Below are 18401 nucleotides of genomic sequence, written 5' to 3' on the forward strand. Positions count from 1 at the left end.
GAAACTGGAGGGCGCCATGTTCCCACAGTGGGGCTCGAGCTTTCTGTGAGGAAAAGCTGGGGATGATGGCAGGGCTTGGAACACACCCTCTGCTTTAATTGAACAGCTCTAAATTGTTCTGCCTTTTATTGGTAGGGGCTCCTTGCAAAATTTCTTATGGGGAAAAAAATTCCAGCTTAAATGGATGAATGAATGAAGGCATGAAGGAATAAAATCAGTAACTCCTTAGGATATGGAGAGTCCATGGATAATTGGAAATAGAGTGCCACCCCATTAGGTTTTTGCTTTAAATAGAATTTTATTAGCACTTTAAAGCAAACAAGGAAAGTGGAGAAAAACAAAAGACAAACAAATCAGGCAGGATACGGTGGGCTCCCACTGTACATCTCTTTATGGAAGAGACAGGAGGAGGGGAGCTGGGGCATGAATCAGACAAGAGAGAAACACACCAGTTTCTGGAAGTGTGACAACTGAGAAACACAAGTGCTTTTGTGAAGACAGGGCCGTGAAAGAAGGTTACGTTCAGAGAGCCTTAGCAGGCAGTGGGAAATTCAGCTGGGCTTTGAGAAGGAAACCAGGGATTCACATGTGAATCTGAGATCTATCAGGGTTGTCAGTAGAGCTGGTGCTGTGGAAATAAAGGTATCTTCCCAGGAGAGAGGAGAATCTGTCAGCTCTCCTTCCTCTGGTGTAATCACCCCCGAATGCAAAATGTCTGATGCCTCGGATATTGTCCACATGCTTTACTCTTGCCTGTCTCTAGTCCAAGCAGAGCAGACATATAGAAGTAAACATTAAAGCCAGGATTTGGGCTCCACAAAATAGCTGTCTGCACACTGGAACGCGTTACAGGACTTCGGCCAGGGTCTGGCAGGTGAGGGCGAGAATCAGGTGACGGAAAGAGGACACCTGCACAATCCGTGGACAGTCTGTGGGCTTTGCCTGGACACCAGGAGCACCCCCACCCCAAGTCCCTGCAGTACACTGGCCGCCGACAGCCCGTCACAGAGCAGTCTGTGAACACGGGGCCGACTCAGATAGCCTGCACTCTCTCCATCCTTCTATTGCCTGTGCAATAGTCCACATCGTGGGAATGGACCTCTGCACAGATGGACACGTGGCAGTCACTGGGCAGCCCCACCAGCCCACTGTACTCCAATCACCTAGACCTTCTTCGAGTTCTGAGAACCAGCGAAGATTCTTGTTCTTAGACTTAGTCATGCTCAGTTACTTCTATAAATTATTTGCCTTGTGTGCTTGGACGTGAACTTGGAAAGAAGAGGGAGTTCCTGTTACTCATTGTTGTGTGCCAAAGAGCAAAGGGGAGGGCTTAGAGAGTAGTAGGAACTTCCTCAGGAAATAGTTTTGGATGGAGGTTTGGATGGATGAATGGGTCAAAGCAGAGAGCCAAAGGCAGAACTTGAGCCCTGTTTGGGCGGTCCATCAGCTCCCCTGGGCAAGCCTACTGTACATGTTTTCCTCTCTTGTCCCTCCTAGTCCCTGTACACCTTCGTTCTCTGCCCAAGAGAGTTCAGCATAATGTCTCTGGGTCTGTGACAGTGGGTGCAGAATAGAAATAGAAAAGTGCAATTCAAGAAATTATAGCCCTGAGGAGAGCAAAAGTAGAAGTTTACTGTGGTTTGTACAACTCCCCAGAAAAGACTGCAGTGCAGAAGAAACAGATGATTGTCATTCCGTTTGTAGGCAGAGGTGTCTGTCGCTCTACTGAGGGGAATGTAGATGTGTCCGCGTGTGAATATGGTCAGAGACCCACGTGGACAGTCAAAACGGAGTTGGGTCTCTTATTTGACTCTCTTCTCTCTTCCATATCAGGTCAGACTACCAGTGCAATTTTCTGTGTATCAAATCTCCTTTCCCTAAAAAAAGAAAAAAAAAAGTACGCTTTGCAGATGAGTTATTTTTATTCAAAAATCTTCATAATGGGCGAATTAGACTGTGTTGCATTTGCACATATATGACTCAAAATGAGCAGCAGATTAGCTTTATCTATAACTTTCTTACTTTGCTCCTAAGTGGCAGCTTGATGGTGTTGGTTTGTGATTCTTGGGCTGTGTGTTAAATTGAAGGAAAACATCAGTGGTCAGAGGTCTTTCTTCTGAGCTTCTCCCTAGTATATAATCATCCATTTTATTTTGATGGCATGAGGACAGAGGATGAAGCAGAGATTGATAAATTTTAGAGCTTTTAAATGTAGTTGGACAGAAATTCTTTTTTAAAAATCAGTTTTCTATAGCGTGTGCAGATTTTAAGGTCAAGATTACTGCAAATAACTGGATATATGATATCTCAATTTTACATCAGCTGGTTTTCATTCATTATGGTTATGTCCTTGATAAATATTTGAGAAGCTAATATCCTGATTAACGAGGATCCTATCAGAGACAGGTGACAGGTTATGGACACGTGGGTCTGTATTCGGGGCTGCACCGTCTGCTGGTTCCCGTCCACTCCTTGGCCACTCCTTTCCCCTTCCCCTTGTTGAAGGTCCTCACCTCCCTAAGCTGCTTACCATTGGAATGCCCCGGGCTTTTGCTCCCTATCCACACCCACAGCCCTGCATCGATGGTCTCCCCTGCGTGTGCTCTTGCTTCTGTCCCTTGGTCAGACCTGTACGTCCACTTGCCGTGGATGTGTAGGAGACACCCGGCTTCATGGATCCGGAACTGAACTGGTTTACACCCCAAACATGCTTCTCCCACAGTCTCCCTTCACCTGCAGTTCCTTCACACACAGCCTTCAAACCTCACCATCATGTGTCATGATGCCCGCATCCCACTCGTGAAAACACCCCCGTGGCTCTGCTTTCAAACAATGGTGGGATTCTGACCACTTCCCTCCATGTCTGCTGCCACATCCCTGGCGAGAGTCCTACCTGCTGTACCATCTGCCAGCCTCCCACCATTCTCGCACAGCACCAGCAACCAGACGGAAGCTGCAGTGAGCACCTGTCCTGCCCACAGGAGTTTCCAGGGCCCCTACATCTCACTCATACAAGTGACAAGGCTCTCACCACCTGGAAACTGTTTAACCTCACTGCTCACGCTCCCTCCCCTCTCATCTGCCCTGAGACCTGTCCCATGCACAGGCCTGCTCAGGCCTCTGTCCTTGGGAGGTTCTCTCCATGCAAGTTCTTTCCAGGTATCCAGTGGCTCCCTCATTTGTCTTAAGTGCTGCTGCAGAAGCCACATCCCAAGTACACTTCCCTGAGCACCTGCTCTAGACTGCCCCCACCCCACACAAGTCCGAGAATATCCTATGCTTCTTTCCTTCTTCCTTTATTTCCCTGGTGCTTATCATCTTCCAAAGTCGTGTATAATCTGCTCCTTACATTATTATGGACAGAGTCTCTCTTCTTCAGCTGGATTTTTGACTCTATGAGGGCAAAGATTTTTGTCTATTTTGTTCATCATTTCCAGTGCCCAAGGCAAAGTATATTTGTTGAATGAATGAATTCCAAATGTTATATTAATTTTACCTCTTTCATAATGAAATGTAGAATCAACGTAATTTTAAGATGTGAAAATCTTACATTGTTAAAATATTCCAGAACCCACTCAAAAAGTTTTTATTTTGCTGATTTTGATATAACTCTTCCCATTTGGTTTGCGTATTCAAAGAGATTACCTGCTCCCTTAAAATCTACGATGAGTGAACATGATGGGAAGTATCACATCTTTCAATAAATTGGCTAATTCTTCTGCAAATATTACTTATGGAACTAATTTTTAGGAGACACAGTTCAAGATGTCCATATTAATAAGAAAACTTATTGCAGGTATCAGTCATTTAATGATAATCTTACCTAGTTCCAAAAAGGAAGCGTGAATACATGTGTGCATACGAGGACATGGTAACAGAGAGAGAACTTACTCTTCCTTATCATATTGATTCTCTAAATGTTTCTACTTTCCCATTCAAATTATTATTATATAGCTTTTTTTCTTCCTTCAAAAATGGATCTCCAAGACATATTGAACAGGCCAGATTTTGTTGATGAGGATTGAAATCAACTGAAAAGCTGCTAAGACCAGCAGCTCTAAAAAATTCAAACCTACATCATTTCTGAAGCTGTAATTGTATAAGTCGGTGTCATCTAGAGAAGCAGAACCTGTGGTGTGTGTGTGTGTGTGTGTGTGTGTGTGTGTGTATGTGTAGGAGATAGGAAGGGAGGGAAGGAGAGGAAGGGTGAGGGGGAGAGGGAGGGAGATTTATTATAAGGAATTGGCTCACCTGGTTGTGAGGCTGTCAAGTCCTGAGACCTTCAGTAGATAAGCTGGAAACATGGGAAAGCCGATGGTGTAAATTCCAGTCTGAAGGCTGGTGGGCTCAAGACTCAGAAAGAGCCAGTGTTTCAGCTCAAATCCAAAGAGAGAAAAAACAACTGATTCCCCAGTTCAAAGGAGATCAGGGATGGGGAGTCTCATCTCATTTGTGGAAGGTTCAGCCTTTTTGTTCTATCGAAGCCTTCAACTGATTGAACAAGGCCCACCCACATTAGGGAGGACAGTCTGCTTTGCTCAGGCCACCCACACAAATGTTACTCTCATCCAAACATATCCTCACAGAAATGGCTGGGAATCCCATGGCTCAGTCAAGTTACCACACAAAATTCCACCGCAGCTTACTTTGCATTATTACCTTACTCTGTTATTTTGCTAGGTTTTGTACTGTTTAGGACACTTTTCTATGGCATATTATAATTGTGAGTAAAATAAAGTTTCAGTTTTGTTTTATGTTTCATAGAGGTGATATTTGATACTCTTTTAGTCCTTGTGCAAAGTAAATGTCACTTTAAAAGTACTTTCTTCTAGCAACTACTGTGAAACTTTAATATGACAATAATCATTTTCCTTATCGTCTTAAGCTCTCTGTGGAGGTTACATCCATGGGAAGAGTGGAACAGTCCTTTCTCCTGGATTTCCAGATTTTTACCCAAACTCTCTAAACTGTACATGGACCATTGAAGTGTCTCATGGAAAGGGTAAGACTATTACATGGATTTTATACATACAGAATAATAAAGTACAAATATAAGAACAAAGCAAAAAGTATGCATGTGTGAACAAACAAGGTAACTGATTTCTTCACATATTTTAACTGTTAATTTTGATGTTTTAGATCATTTTAGAACAAAAATGGTCTACAATGATTGATGCTACTGTAAAAGGAGATTTCTTGTTTTACTTTCTATAGGTAACGTGGATTTATGTGGGTGAATTTATGCTTGAAAAGTAGGTATGATGATAAGGAAAAGAGGTATAGATCAGATAAAACACAAATATTAATTAAATCAAAGGAAATTAGAAATCATCAAAAGTTTTCATTTCTGTGATGATAAATCTAGGATAGCTTTTTTAAAAAGATTTTATTTATTCATTTAAAAGAGAGAGAGCAGAAGTGGAGGGAGGGGCAGAGGGAGAGAGAATCCCAAGCAGACTCCCCACTGGGCAGGGAGCCCTACCCAGGCTTGATCCCAGGACTCCGAGATCATGTTGCCGAAGGGAGATGCCCAACTGACTGAGCCACCCAGATGCCCCTAGGATGACTTTTAGTACTTGCCTTGTGTTCTAAATTTAATCAGTATCATTATACATAATAAACCATCTATCTTCATAATTCAGGGATGATTTATGGAGCAGATTTCATTATCTTCATTTTATAGGTAATCATAGTAAAGGCCAGGAAAATTGATAATTTGTCCAAGAAATGTAGTTCATAAGTACTGGATTTAGGACTGTACCCTGGGTCTTTTCTGTGGGATTGAATTTGTCTTTTTGAGGAGATAGTATGGAATTCTAATCACATAAATATCATGGAAACATTGTCTTTACACTTAGATTGAACTGAACTTGATATTAAATTGACAGATTTGATTATATATCCCATATTATACTATGCTAGCATGTGTCATGAATATATGTTAAGAATTTCCTTGGGGTGGCGGGGTGGCTCAGTCGCTTAAGCATCACTCTTGATTCTGGCTCAGGTCATGATCTCAGGGTCGTGAGATCGAGCCCCACATCAGGCTCTGCACTCAGTTTAAGATTCTCTCTCACCCTCTGCCTCTGCCCCTTCCTGCCACTCGAGCTCACATGATCTCTCTTTCTTAAAAAAAAGAAAAAAAAAAAGAAAGAAAAAAGAATTTCCTTGAAGGAAATGGAGAATAAAGAAACAAATTGTGAGTGACCAAGATTTTGTCATCATAAAAATGAGTATTTTTGTTTAAAAGGAGTTATTCATAGTTGATTTTATTATTTTTGCTATAGGAATCCTTTAATACTTTGTTGGTATGGTTAATACGAGAACATATGCGTAAGAGGAACCTAAAACTATTATTTCAAAGATTTCTTCCCTCAGTTGTATAAGTTTATATGCTAGACATCCAACCTAAGATATTATAAAGGATACTTGTTAAATATAAATGGAAAAATTATCTGGTCCTTTATTCCTCTAGAACAAATGCTTTCCTAGTGACCATTGCTACTTGCGGTCCACCATAAACATCCCACCATGTTGTACTTGTGTGTCTGTCTGACTCTAAATCTCTGTCCTTATCTGGACCTATAATCCTATGTCTAATCTATACCTGTACCTGTACTTTTATATACTTACACATTTATTTTGAATATTTATCCCCTTCTTTCATTTCTAAATGTATTCTTTGTATCCATTCTCTGTATTTTCTTTTGAAACTTTGAAGTGAAATTTGCATATTAAGATTATATTTTGATTCAAGAGTTTGGTGTCTCTAAACCTAGAAGAAAATATTTTTCCTCAGCTGTTTACTGATATCTCTCCTTCCCTTTCTCCCTCCCTCCCTCTCTGCCTTCCTTTCTCCCTTCCCTTCCTCTCCCTCTCTCCCCCTCTCCCTCTCTCCCACTCTCCCTCCCTCCCTTCCTTTCCTTCCTTCTCCTTCCCCCTCTCCCTCTGTCTCTGTGCCTCTCAGGCGTTCAGATGATCTTTCACACCTTCCACCTTGAGAGCTCCCATGACTATTTACTGATCACAGAGGATGGGAGTTTCACGGAGCCCGTGGCCAGACTCACAGGGTCCGTCCTGCCTCACACTATCAAGGCAGGGTTGTTTGGAAACTTCACTGCCCAGCTTCGGTTCATATCAGACTTTTCCATTTCCTACGAGGGCTTCAACATCACGTTTTCAGGTACGTTGTTCTCTTCCGAGGTTTCTCTTCGCAGGTGATAATAGTAACTTTTGTGTGAGCGTATGTGTGTGTGTACGTGCATGTGCCTGATTACAGGTAAGTGTCCGAGCACTGATAAGCATTAGCTGGTGGGCAGAGGAGGCTGAACCTTCTGGAAGGAATACGGGAGGACATCTACCCTGCCTCCATGAAATGACTCTGAAAATTCTCATCCCTGGAAGATTGTTCATATCACTAAGTTCTCCTGAAAAGCCCTTCTCACTCACTTCTCCTCATCAATTCTATCAAAATCTCTGAGCAAACTGTCCTTATTGGGAGAGTCTCAGGGAAAGCTGTCATCTGATTATTTCGGTTCCTGCCCTCTAGCAGATGCCAATACTTGTCTTGAGAGCCACCTCTAGGGTGAAAAAGCAAAAGAAGGGTGAACACACACAGCTGAGAATGAGCTTGTCATTTACATTAATGCAATCCTGCACCAAGACAAAGCCACCCTCCAGAATTACGTAACATTTTAAATTATGCTACATACATAATATTTGTTCAGGGTTTCTGTTGTTTCAAACATTATCCATCCAGGTTAGATTGCTTAGTATGAATGGTGCCCTGAATGGTATCACTGTGTTTTTATAGACAAGGAGAAATTGCACATATGTAAAAACTAGTCAGCCATGCATGAGGTAAATTTAATCACATAAACCATGATCAGTGACCAGATGATGGTCAGGTCCCTGCAGGGACACACATATAGTCCGGCCATCAGAAAGGGGGCTCCTGCTCTGTGATTCTGATGGGTGTCAATAGTTACATTAATTTGCATTTCTGTGTAGGATGCTTTGAAAAGAAGAGTGTTTTCCTGCTTCTCTCCTTATAGCCCAGAGCTAATGCTGTTTTTGTAAGGTAGTTCGGGAGTCCCATAATCACCAGTGATTTCTTCTACGTTGAAACTACATCAATACCTTAATAACCTCCGATGCCACTTACGAGATTCTTTGTCACAATATAGGAGAATTAATCTTATCTCCTGTTGTAACGCTGAGACGCTTAGGCAAAGAGTTTCTGTGCCTTCCACTCTTCCGTCAGCGGCAGGTGCATTCCTGTGACTTATACTTAGTTGGAAGTTAATAATCACTTACTCAATATCGCCTGATCGTTAGCAACATAGGCATTGAAATGCGTCTTAAAGAAAAAGACTTCTTAGGGATTTTGAGATGCTCCGAACTATTTTATACTCCCTATAATTACGACCAATTGCCATTTATCTTTATCTGACTTTGTTGATTTTTCCTGGCATTTTGCTGCATTGGTGGTGCTCTTGGGATGAGCTCAGATGACTTGATTTCTTGGAAATTTGCCGTAATCAGGGGTAATCATGAAATTGCCTGCTCTGTGTAACAAAGACTTAAATCTTCCTAACACTAATGCCTTATTCTTCTACACATTCTTTCCCGGCGAATCTCAATTAGGGCCACCATTAGAATGTCACTCCCTCTCACTTTCATCAAGACCCAAACTGAAGTTAAACAGAACACTTAAAAGTTAAAAAGAAAGGAAGTGGTCATGGTGCAAGTCTGTGAGTCTCTTCCCTAGATATTTCTCAGGAGTCTGTGCTGTTCCCAACATCTGTTTAATTCTATCGCTCTCAGCACAGAGCTGGCAATAAGACTTTGGATTACCGAAGGTCAGACTAGAACTCTAGAGCTGACTTCTTCCACAAACTCCCTACACAAACAAGCAAGCAGACAACAACGGGCAAGACAAAACACACTTCTCTGGGTCTTTGCAGCTTGGTTAAGCATCCAACTCTTGATTTCAGCTCAGGTTTTGATCTCAGGGTCCTGAGTTTAAGGCCCTTGCTGGGCTCCACGCCCAGCGTAAAGTCTACTTACGAATAAATAAATAAATAATGTTAAAAAAAAAAGTAATGTGGTGACAGTGTTTGCGCGTGTGGAACAATTCGTGTGCACACACCCAATGGAAAATGATTTGTAAAGCTTGCCGAAGAATCACTTATCTAGTGTCACAGACAAGCTCAGTCTTTAAAAAGAGAAAGACACACCTGGGATTGCAAAGCCAGAGCTAATGTAAGCTTGTTCTTTAGATGTGCTAAAGGGTAATTTCATTTCGAAGGATTTTGCCTTGAAACTTGGCTGCCAACAATTGCCCGTGGCATTAATACAATGAAGTTTATTTTTTAAGTGTCCAAATAAGTAGCAACTTTATTATGCAAATGAAGCATTTTCCCTTCTGGGGATGTTTCAGATGTTTGCATTAATTCAATAGGCTTTTAGATCTGTTTTTTCTCCTGGTGGTCTGGTTTACTTCTGTCTTTTTTGGAAGGTTTTATCAGAATGTCATTTCCCTCCCGATGTATGTCACAGATGCTAATGGGACAGTGTGGGAAGGAGCTCCAGAGTCCCAGCTGGCTGCACACAGCTGCTCAGTGTCCTGCTTTATCCCGAGGATCAGTTACTGATGCCTAATTGTGTACACTTGATTCTCCAAGTGCTCTTTACCTTTACCTTTAGCAGTGAAATAATTCCATACTGTTAAAGTCACAGTTATGAAGTGGGTCATCTTATTTTAATATTACACCTCTATTTAAAAGAAAAAAAAAATATATATATAATGCATGCCATTCATCATGAGACAGCTTATAGTACAAAGAAAATCAATCCACAAAACAGTTATGGAGGAGTTTGAAAAAAATATATAACGGCCATTTTTTATTCTTGCTAAATACTTTTTGAGTATTTACCCGATTTCCCACAAATGTACTCTGTCTCTTCATGTCTCAGAATATGACTTGGAGCCTTGTGATGATCCCGGTGTCCCTGCCTTCAGCCGAAGAATTGGTTTTCACTTCAGAGTTGGGGACTCTCTGACGTTTTCCTGCTTCCCAGGGTACCGCTTAGAAGGTGCAAGCCAGCTTACGTGCCTGGGTGGGGGCCGTCGTGTGTGGAGTGCACGTCTGCCAAGGTGTGTGGGTAGGTGGTCACACGCTTTCATTTCATTCATCCAGTGGGAATACGGCTTGGTACAGTCAGGACGCAGGGCCGAGTTTGGCAAGGAAGGAGGGCGGGGGGTCCGGGTGCTGGACAGCGGCGGGCACCCTGCTACCCTGAGGACGTGAGCCCGCTGGGCTGTACCTACCTTCTGTATGAAGTCCATCCCTTCCAGCGCTCCGATCTCACAGCTGAAGAAGGGTGATTCTATAGAGCACGTGCCCAGCATATTTATGAAGGAAAATATTTACATATAACCAAAAATAATCTGGAACCAAAGAAAAGATAAAAGCTGGAAGAAGCCAGGCTGTATTAACACAACTGTTGACAATTCTATTGCTTAAAAGCAGTGAGTATCTCCTGGTATGATAATGGTGACAATTTAAAATACTAGTTCTGTGGTTACTTTTCCGTTCAGCTCTCTGATTGGATGATTGTGGCATACTCCTGCAAAGTGGGCATTGTAGAGATTTCAACGCTGAGTTAGCTCTTTCCGTGTGTTCTTGAAGAATTCAAGAGGTCGTTCCAGAAATAGGAATCTTTAGTGGGTACTTTGCAACAAGGTGCTGTGCTAGCACAGTGGGTTTAGGATGCCGGCTCAGTTTCATTTGCTGCTAATCTGGGAATGAGCTACCATAAGGTAAGGAGCCGAGCAGAGTTGTGTGGGCAGGCAGGCAGAGCTAAATATGGGATTCCACCTGCACGTGTGAGGTCTGGTTATCACCCCAGAGATCATGTCTGGCACCTGCCACTTGGCCATGTTGCTGCATGGGAAGGGTTGACAGTCGGTTCTTTCAAGTTACAGAAAACTGCCTAATGTCATCCGGAGATTAATCGCAGCCCACTTTGGCTGTAAGCCTTCTGAGTCACGGGGAGTCCGTGACTCCCACCCTAGTCCTACCAGCTGATGCAATAGAGGCAGGTGGCAGCGTTGTGCAAACAAGGTATCATAACCCATACAATTACTGAATTAACTTAGGGAAACCCATTTTTCCCCCCATGGAAAAGAATCTCTTCAATGATCAGCATGGTTTAGCGATATTATTGATTCAGCTAGTAATACCATCTTTTTGTGTTTTAATGATAATCCCACAGTCAGGACTTCATTTAAAAAAATTACACAAGTAAACATGAATCAAATCATCTTTCTCTCTCACCAGGGCACATGTCTGTCCATGTCTATCATCTTGCTTTCTCCTAAAATAGTGGTTCTCACTTTTTTGGGGTTATGATTTTTATTTGCGATCCGGATATCATTTTTATACACTGTCTCAAGAAAAAGAGATACAGTATTTTGTACCGAATCCTAGGAATTCCTGGAGTTGCCTGGAATCCACATTCCCCAAAATGACAATTACCGAACAGGGCAGTTTAAGATTTGGAAGAAACTCCTGATCCAGTGAAATCAAAGCTTTGTTCCACACATGTAATATTAAGTAGTCTCTTGATTATTATATTTCATTCCCTGTTAGTCTCTTTTATATAGATTCATTATCTTTACACTGTTCCTCTTGTTACTGGAGTTTTTACATTGTTGCCCAAAATATAGAATAAGAATAAACAGTTAATATCCATTGAGCCCTAATTCTAGACTCTGCACTGCTCTGAGCTCTTTACACATATTGATTCATTTAATTCACTGGAATTAATGAGGTAAGCACTGTTGCTGTCACTTCCATTGTACAGATGAGGACACTAAGAGGCAAAGGGTCCAGGACCTTTGCCCGCCTCAGGCTGTTCCAGATCTGAGCACAGGGTACCTGAAAGCAGGCTTCTCCCCACTGCCCTGCACTGGGACCACACATGGGGGCCTGGCTGTATCCTTCCCATATTTAGCTTCTTGTATTTTTCCTGGCTTTCCTGAATTTCCTTCCAGCTCATCTGGCTGCAACATCCCTTGAAATACGCATGTTACTCATGGCAGCAATCCCCTAGCTGACCCACAGGGCATCTGGGACTGGTTCGTATTTCTTCTTTCCTCTCAGCCTCCATGTCTGATTAGTTGCTGGTTTTGAGGAGTCTGTGTCCCACCTGGTTCTCGAATCGGGCTCCCCTGCCCACTCCATCTGCCCCAGCCATGGGAACCTTCTCCCAGGCTCTAGGACGGAGCTCCCAAGAGAGCCATCCAAATCCAAGCCCCCTCGACGTCCCCCCTTAGGAGAACCTACCAATTAGCCCCCCATAATATTCAGAGCAGGCAGCACTGAGACTCCGGTGGCTACACAAGGCTCATTACTCATCAGGCAGACTCCCCAGATCCCTGCAGGACATACTCTGGTCCTGAAGCACGAGCTCCGGGAACGCGTGCAGGCTCATGGTCACCATGGTTCTCTTTCCCCCCTCACCCACCAATGCACATCCTGCGGTCCTGTCAGGCTGACTCTTCCTCATTTTCTGAACTCATCTCACTCGTGAGCTAGAGTTTCTACCTTGTCACCTACTGGCAGAAGGGAGAGCCTGCCTCCCTACTATCAGCTGGACTCCATTAAAGTTCCCCCATGTTGCTGTCTCCTGTTAGGATGACCTTTCTTTACAGTGGGGACTACTTGATCCCCAATACCCTGTTCTGTGCCTTATTCCATAGATGTTTGTCAAACAAATAAAGATTAATTCCCACCGAAGCTTCTCTCTTGATCTCAACAATTTGATTCTATGCGTGTGTTGCTTCTTTTAAAATCACAGAAATAAGAGTGATCGATCCATAGCCAAAAGTTGGAAATCCATTCCAGAGATCACAAGTGACATTGGAAGAATGTCAACTGAATTACAAGCATGTGATTTTGTTTTTTTCCCTAATAAGCATCTCATCTGAAATAGAATTTCTAGTGAACACCTAAATTAAGAACTATTTTTCTCTTCATCAGTTCACTCAAAAATTAAAGAGAAATGATCTTTTTGTTTGCATTTATTCATTTTAGGGCTATTTCCACCTAATTATTTATTTAGGATACTGGGAATAACATCATTATGCCTTCCATGATGCATAACGAAATTTGCAAGCCCTTTCTTGTGCTGCCTTTTGCATTACATTATATGCATATCATTCAATATATGTCAATTTTTACAAGTTAAAGAAAAAGGTGCCTAACTGGTTTAAGTAAAAATGAAGGTTTATTGGCCATATGGCTAAATAGTCGTAAATTGGGACAGCTTCAGGTGAGGTTTGATCATGGACTTGACTTTGCAACCAAGGACCTGATGCCTTGTCCTTTCTTTTCTTTTTTTTTTTTTTTTTTTTTGACAGAGACAGCCAGTGAGAGAGGGAACACAAGCAGGGGGAGTGGGAGAGGAAGAAGCAGGCTTCCAGTGGAGGAGCCTGATGTGGGGCTCGATCCCATAACGCAGGGATCATGCCCTGAGCCAAAGGCAGACGCTTAACGACTGCGCCACCCAGGCGCCCCCCCTTGTCCTTTCTTTTATCTCTCCTGTTATCTCTCTACCTGGGTGCTGACTTTATCCTCAGGCTCCACATGCCCCTGGGGGAGCATTGGGCAGCTCCCGGCTCCCCCCAGGGGGCTTCATCAGACCAGGCTCTGTATCAGCACATAGTGCTGCAATGCCAACATCATGTGGCCCAGTGAAACAGCTGTCCCAGGATGGCTTCGTTGTAATCCCTGGATTACCTCTGATTGGCCCAAATAGAGTCACATGCCTGTTCCTGACCATCACTAACCAGAACAATTCTGGTTGTCTTAGGATACTAAGGGGCAGATCTGTGTAGGTGTTGAATACTGAGAATGAGCACATATTTTATGATATTTGTGATATCTTTTTGGAAAAAAAACAGGCAGATGAGAGCAGGCATGATTCAAATCAGTATCCACTAGAATTCCCTAATCTAATATTGCATCTATGAACACACATTTTTGAACACAAAATATTCTCAGGTGGAGTATGATAAGCCTCTATTTCTACGTCAGATCAATTACCAAATAATATCTGCTGAGAGAATTAAAAAAAAAAATCAATGAAAGCAAGAATTATCCTGTCGTTGAACATCTGCATTAATTCTATTTGTTGGACAAAGTACAGTGTCCTTGGATGGAATAAAATGGGGGAAAAAAGTTAACAATATTAGCCTCAGTTGTATGATGGATTATAAATATTTCAAAGCGGCATAGTAGAACAAAATAACTTGCCTGTATTTTCATAAACTAAATTTAACTTTAAGTCTTTTAACCAATTCTATCTAAACATTACTTTCCTATGCCAACAGGTTTATTGTTTCCATGTATTTCTTTAATTCTTAGTTTAAAACTTTGAAACAAAATTAAAAACTGAAGCTAATCTCTGTTGAGTCTTAAAAGTTAACTCAATAATAGCATTAAATTAAGGAAATGAAGGTTCATAGGATAATAAATAGATTAAAAATAGGATCAGCATTTTATGCAATTTTATATATTCTTTATAACAATAAGATTGCACATATTAAATAATATAGACTATATATATATATATACACACATATAAAATAGAGTTCATATGTTTACAGACTCTATAATCAATAACACTTCGTATACATAGTCATAGATAGATAGATAGATAGATAGATAGATAGATAGATAGATAGATATAGATGCCATTTACTGATTTGTTTTTATTTTAGGAACCAAAAATTCTTGGTTCAAAGTAGAAAGGAAGTAGGTTTTCTGTCTCCCTTTCATAGTCAAGCTACTTTCAAGGTCTGTGCTCTTCAAATAATGCTCTCAAAGCATATGTGTGTATGTTAATTGATGTAAAATAATCAATTTACAATTTCAAAATGTTCTCAAAGAATCCACTGCAATTTCCACAAAACTTGAATAACCACCACCAAACACCTTCACATCCAGCCACTTTGCTAAGAAAGTTCCTTGTGTCTTGAGAGACACTGTACATCCTCACTATTACTTAGGGGGACAAGCTCTTGGGCAAGGGAACTTGAATCCAGCTTATTATGTGCATACAGAGCCCACAGTCAGTGCTGTGGGCACTGGCCACCGTCCAGCCCCCAGAACATGTGTGTTGTTCAAGCCCCTGGTTTGGGGTGTTTGGTTATGGTAGCCTGAACTGAATAAGGTTGGCCTCACAAGTAGATACTTCTCACAGAAGAATTTATGGAAAATCAATTGACTCCTTTCTATTATGTTAATTTAATTTTAATTAGTTCATTTCCATTACAAAATTCTAAATGACAATCCGATTTTAATTACATTTTCAGTAGATTCTTTATAAAAAGGACAAATGATTCATCTTAAGGAAAATTATATCCATTCATCTTAAAGTAATTTTAAAGGGATTATTGAAAGAACTTAAAATTGATACATTTAATTGCTCCCGTAATGGAGATTAACAATAGATATTTTCAATCAAGTTCAAAGAATTTTTGAAATTCTGATGACTTAAGTTTTGTAATTTTCTGAGCACTGGTTTTTACTATTAGTGTCTTATTTTCTTTAATTATTTCCCATGAGATAGCATCTCAGGGTTTAGTGGGCACAGAGCCAACACATTTCATTTGTTCTGCCACTACTTTGAATTTCCAGGGTGTTGGTCTGGACTAGGGATTCCAGAATTTGCTTTACAAGTCCACGTTCACAAGATTGCACCGTTTCTGTTTTCTTTTAGAGTCTTTAAGATTCATTGCTTTCCTTTATGCTTTCTCCTCTTCTCCAAGCACCCTTTGTCAGGACACTGGCATGCTCAACTTTTAGGGACCTCACACCATGGTTCAGTGAAGCCCATGCATTCCCCAGATCTGACCAAGTCTGTCTGCGGCCAGATTTCCTATAGTTCCCTCAGATGACCCCCTACCTCAGTCAGGGCTATGAGCTCCGTAAATAGCCTGTCTCACACCCAGACTGTTCACGTGTCCCAGCGCTGGGTCCCTACCCACGTCTCTCACCGGACCTTGGGAGTTGCCAGCCCTGCTACAGCACCAAGTTGAGTATGAACTGAGGCTCTCAAGGTAAAATGGCGACTCATGTTCCACCTTTAAGATGTCATATTTTCTTATTGGTCTTGACATAAAATCAGAAAACAAGAACAACAACCACACATGTTCACTGCAATAGTGTCAACCCAAACACACGTAACTGTTCAAACTTGAGGAAAGATGTAAAAGTCATGATTTGAAGAGGGAAAAAATGTAATTACATGATAATCTGCTTCAAAGTCTTTGAAGAATATAAAGACATACAAATATATATAAAATAGTAATAAAGCATAGTATGTAAATATGTAAAACAAAACACTATCCTGAAATAGATTTTTAAAAAATTAAGATACCAAGTTTGTATATTTTACTAGCAATTTCATACCCTCAGAAAAAAAATTCACACAAAAGGCCGTCTTTAGGGGTAATACCAAACTAGTCTAGAAAAATGAAAGTCTGTCCCTGCACATGTAAATGTATTGGCATGTAGATTTAGATTCAGTTACAGATGTAGATACAATAAATGAATTATTGTTGAATGTTTACTTAGAAATTTTATTTGTGTCTCAGGATGAGAAACAGTTGCTCTGATACTAGGGAGGTTTTATTTTTCAGGGGTAAGGATGAAGTGAAATGCAGGACTGAGGTGGTCGGTTGCTTCTGTGCCATCTTTCAACAAACTCGCTTATCTACAGAGGGTTACCAGTTACAACTGGGCAAGTAATCCCTCACATCTCTTATTCCGACAGAGTGCACTGAATTAGCACCACTTACATATCTGCCTTATAGCAAAATCCCAGCATCCAAATCCTAGTGAAAGGATATGTAAGAGGAGCTCCTCGGTGGCTCAGTGGGTTAATTGTCCAACTCTTCATTTTGGCTCAGGTCTTGATCTCAGGGTCCTGAGTTCAAGCCTCGTACTGGGCTCTGCACTGGGGCATGAAGCTTACTTAAAAAAAAAAAAAAAGATACAGATGTAAAATTACATCTTTAGTTTTAATTTTTTTTTTCTTCTTATGTATCCAAATGCCAAAATCTTCTTTCTAATCCTCCCTTTTTGTTGTATTATGTGAAATAAGTTTATGGTGAACGTCTTAAATGCTAATGCGAAAACAAATATCATCTCCAGTTAATTGATGACCTGTTCCAAATTTATGAATTATTAACCATGAAGTGTTTTCATCATTAGTTAGGATAAGAAAAGGACGTGCTTCCATTCCTAAGTACGGAGAGTTTATATCAAATCGATAATTGATCTGTACTAGTTGTGTGATCTTGGGGGAAGCCCTTGGTTTTCAAACTATTCTGTTTCAGTTTCCTCACCTGTAAAATGTGATTTATGAACTTGTTAAACAAGGTTACCATGAGGATTGCATGAGTCCCTGTATGCGAAGAACTTTAAAAAGTGTGTGACACACACTACAATGATTAGAATTCATACATCGGTCTTGTCTTGATAGATTGTCACCTTTGAAAAATGATACTTCTAGTCCAGTCTGGATGATTCTCTGTGTGGCAAATCTGTGGAGGGGAAGACAAGAGTAGAAACATAGTGATGTGAAGACCAAAGAAAGGAATCCCAACCACAGTGAGAATAAGAGAACAAACCCCAGTCTGCACAAATGCAGAGCCCCAGATAGAGCCGGTAGACAGAGATGGCAGGACAGTCCTGCCTTTGGAAAGGAGAAGCACTTCCTTCAGGGGTGGGTGACACCCAGCCAAGTCAATTCTCCTTGGCTTGGCTTTCCTCGTGGAATCCCCCCTGAAGACAAGCTACGACTTCCCTTAGGTATTTCCATAGTTACTGACAGTGGCTGAGCTCTCATTCCACACTTTGTGTTCAAGACTTACCACTGTGTTCAATTAATTACCCCTTCTGCGTTCCAACCCTCCCTCCATCTCCTGACCTCATTCAGTCAGGAAGGAAGACCACGGCCCCTCCTGATGACCAGATGGTGACCAGAGGGGGCCAGGACCCTCATTATCCCTTTCACCTCCAGCTCCCTCCAGGAAGTTTGACTCAGGACTGCCTGTATGTGGAGAACGTGCGATGCCCACAGTCAGCTAACGGGCTTGATAGATTGAAATGCACGCTAAATCCGAATACACAAACCGGTTATTACAGCCGTAAAGAATATTTCTTCGAATGTTTTCCTCGGACTAAAAATAATCTATTTGCCACTATATCAGTATTTTCCCATCTTCCACTGCAAGACATTTTTTCCCCAAACTTATAAAGTAATGGATAAAAGGACTTAAACTGATTTTTGAATGGTACATTTTATTGATCACTGTCCAATTC

The 18401-nt window shown here is 41.4% G+C and overlaps 1 protein-coding gene across 1 annotated transcript in view; it reads left to right on the forward strand.

Moving 5' to 3' along the window:
* CSMD1 (CUB and Sushi multiple domains 1) overlaps nucleotides 1-18401 on the forward strand; it is a 1580412-nt gene that overhangs the window by 1217297 nt on the left and 344714 nt on the right. The window contains exons 19-21 of the mRNA XM_040643176.1: nucleotides 4886-5002; nucleotides 6968-7183; nucleotides 9979-10167. Of these exons, the coding sequence (XP_040499110.1) occupies nucleotides 4886-5002; nucleotides 6968-7183; nucleotides 9979-10167 (522 nt within the window). The remainder of the gene's footprint in view (nucleotides 1-4885; nucleotides 5003-6967; nucleotides 7184-9978; nucleotides 10168-18401) is intronic.

Source organism: Ursus maritimus, unplaced genomic scaffold (assembly GCF_017311325.1).
Source record: "Ursus maritimus isolate PB19 unplaced genomic scaffold, ASM1731132v1 scaffold_28, whole genome shotgun sequence".
NCBI lineage: Eukaryota > Metazoa > Chordata > Mammalia > Carnivora > Ursidae > Ursus > Ursus maritimus.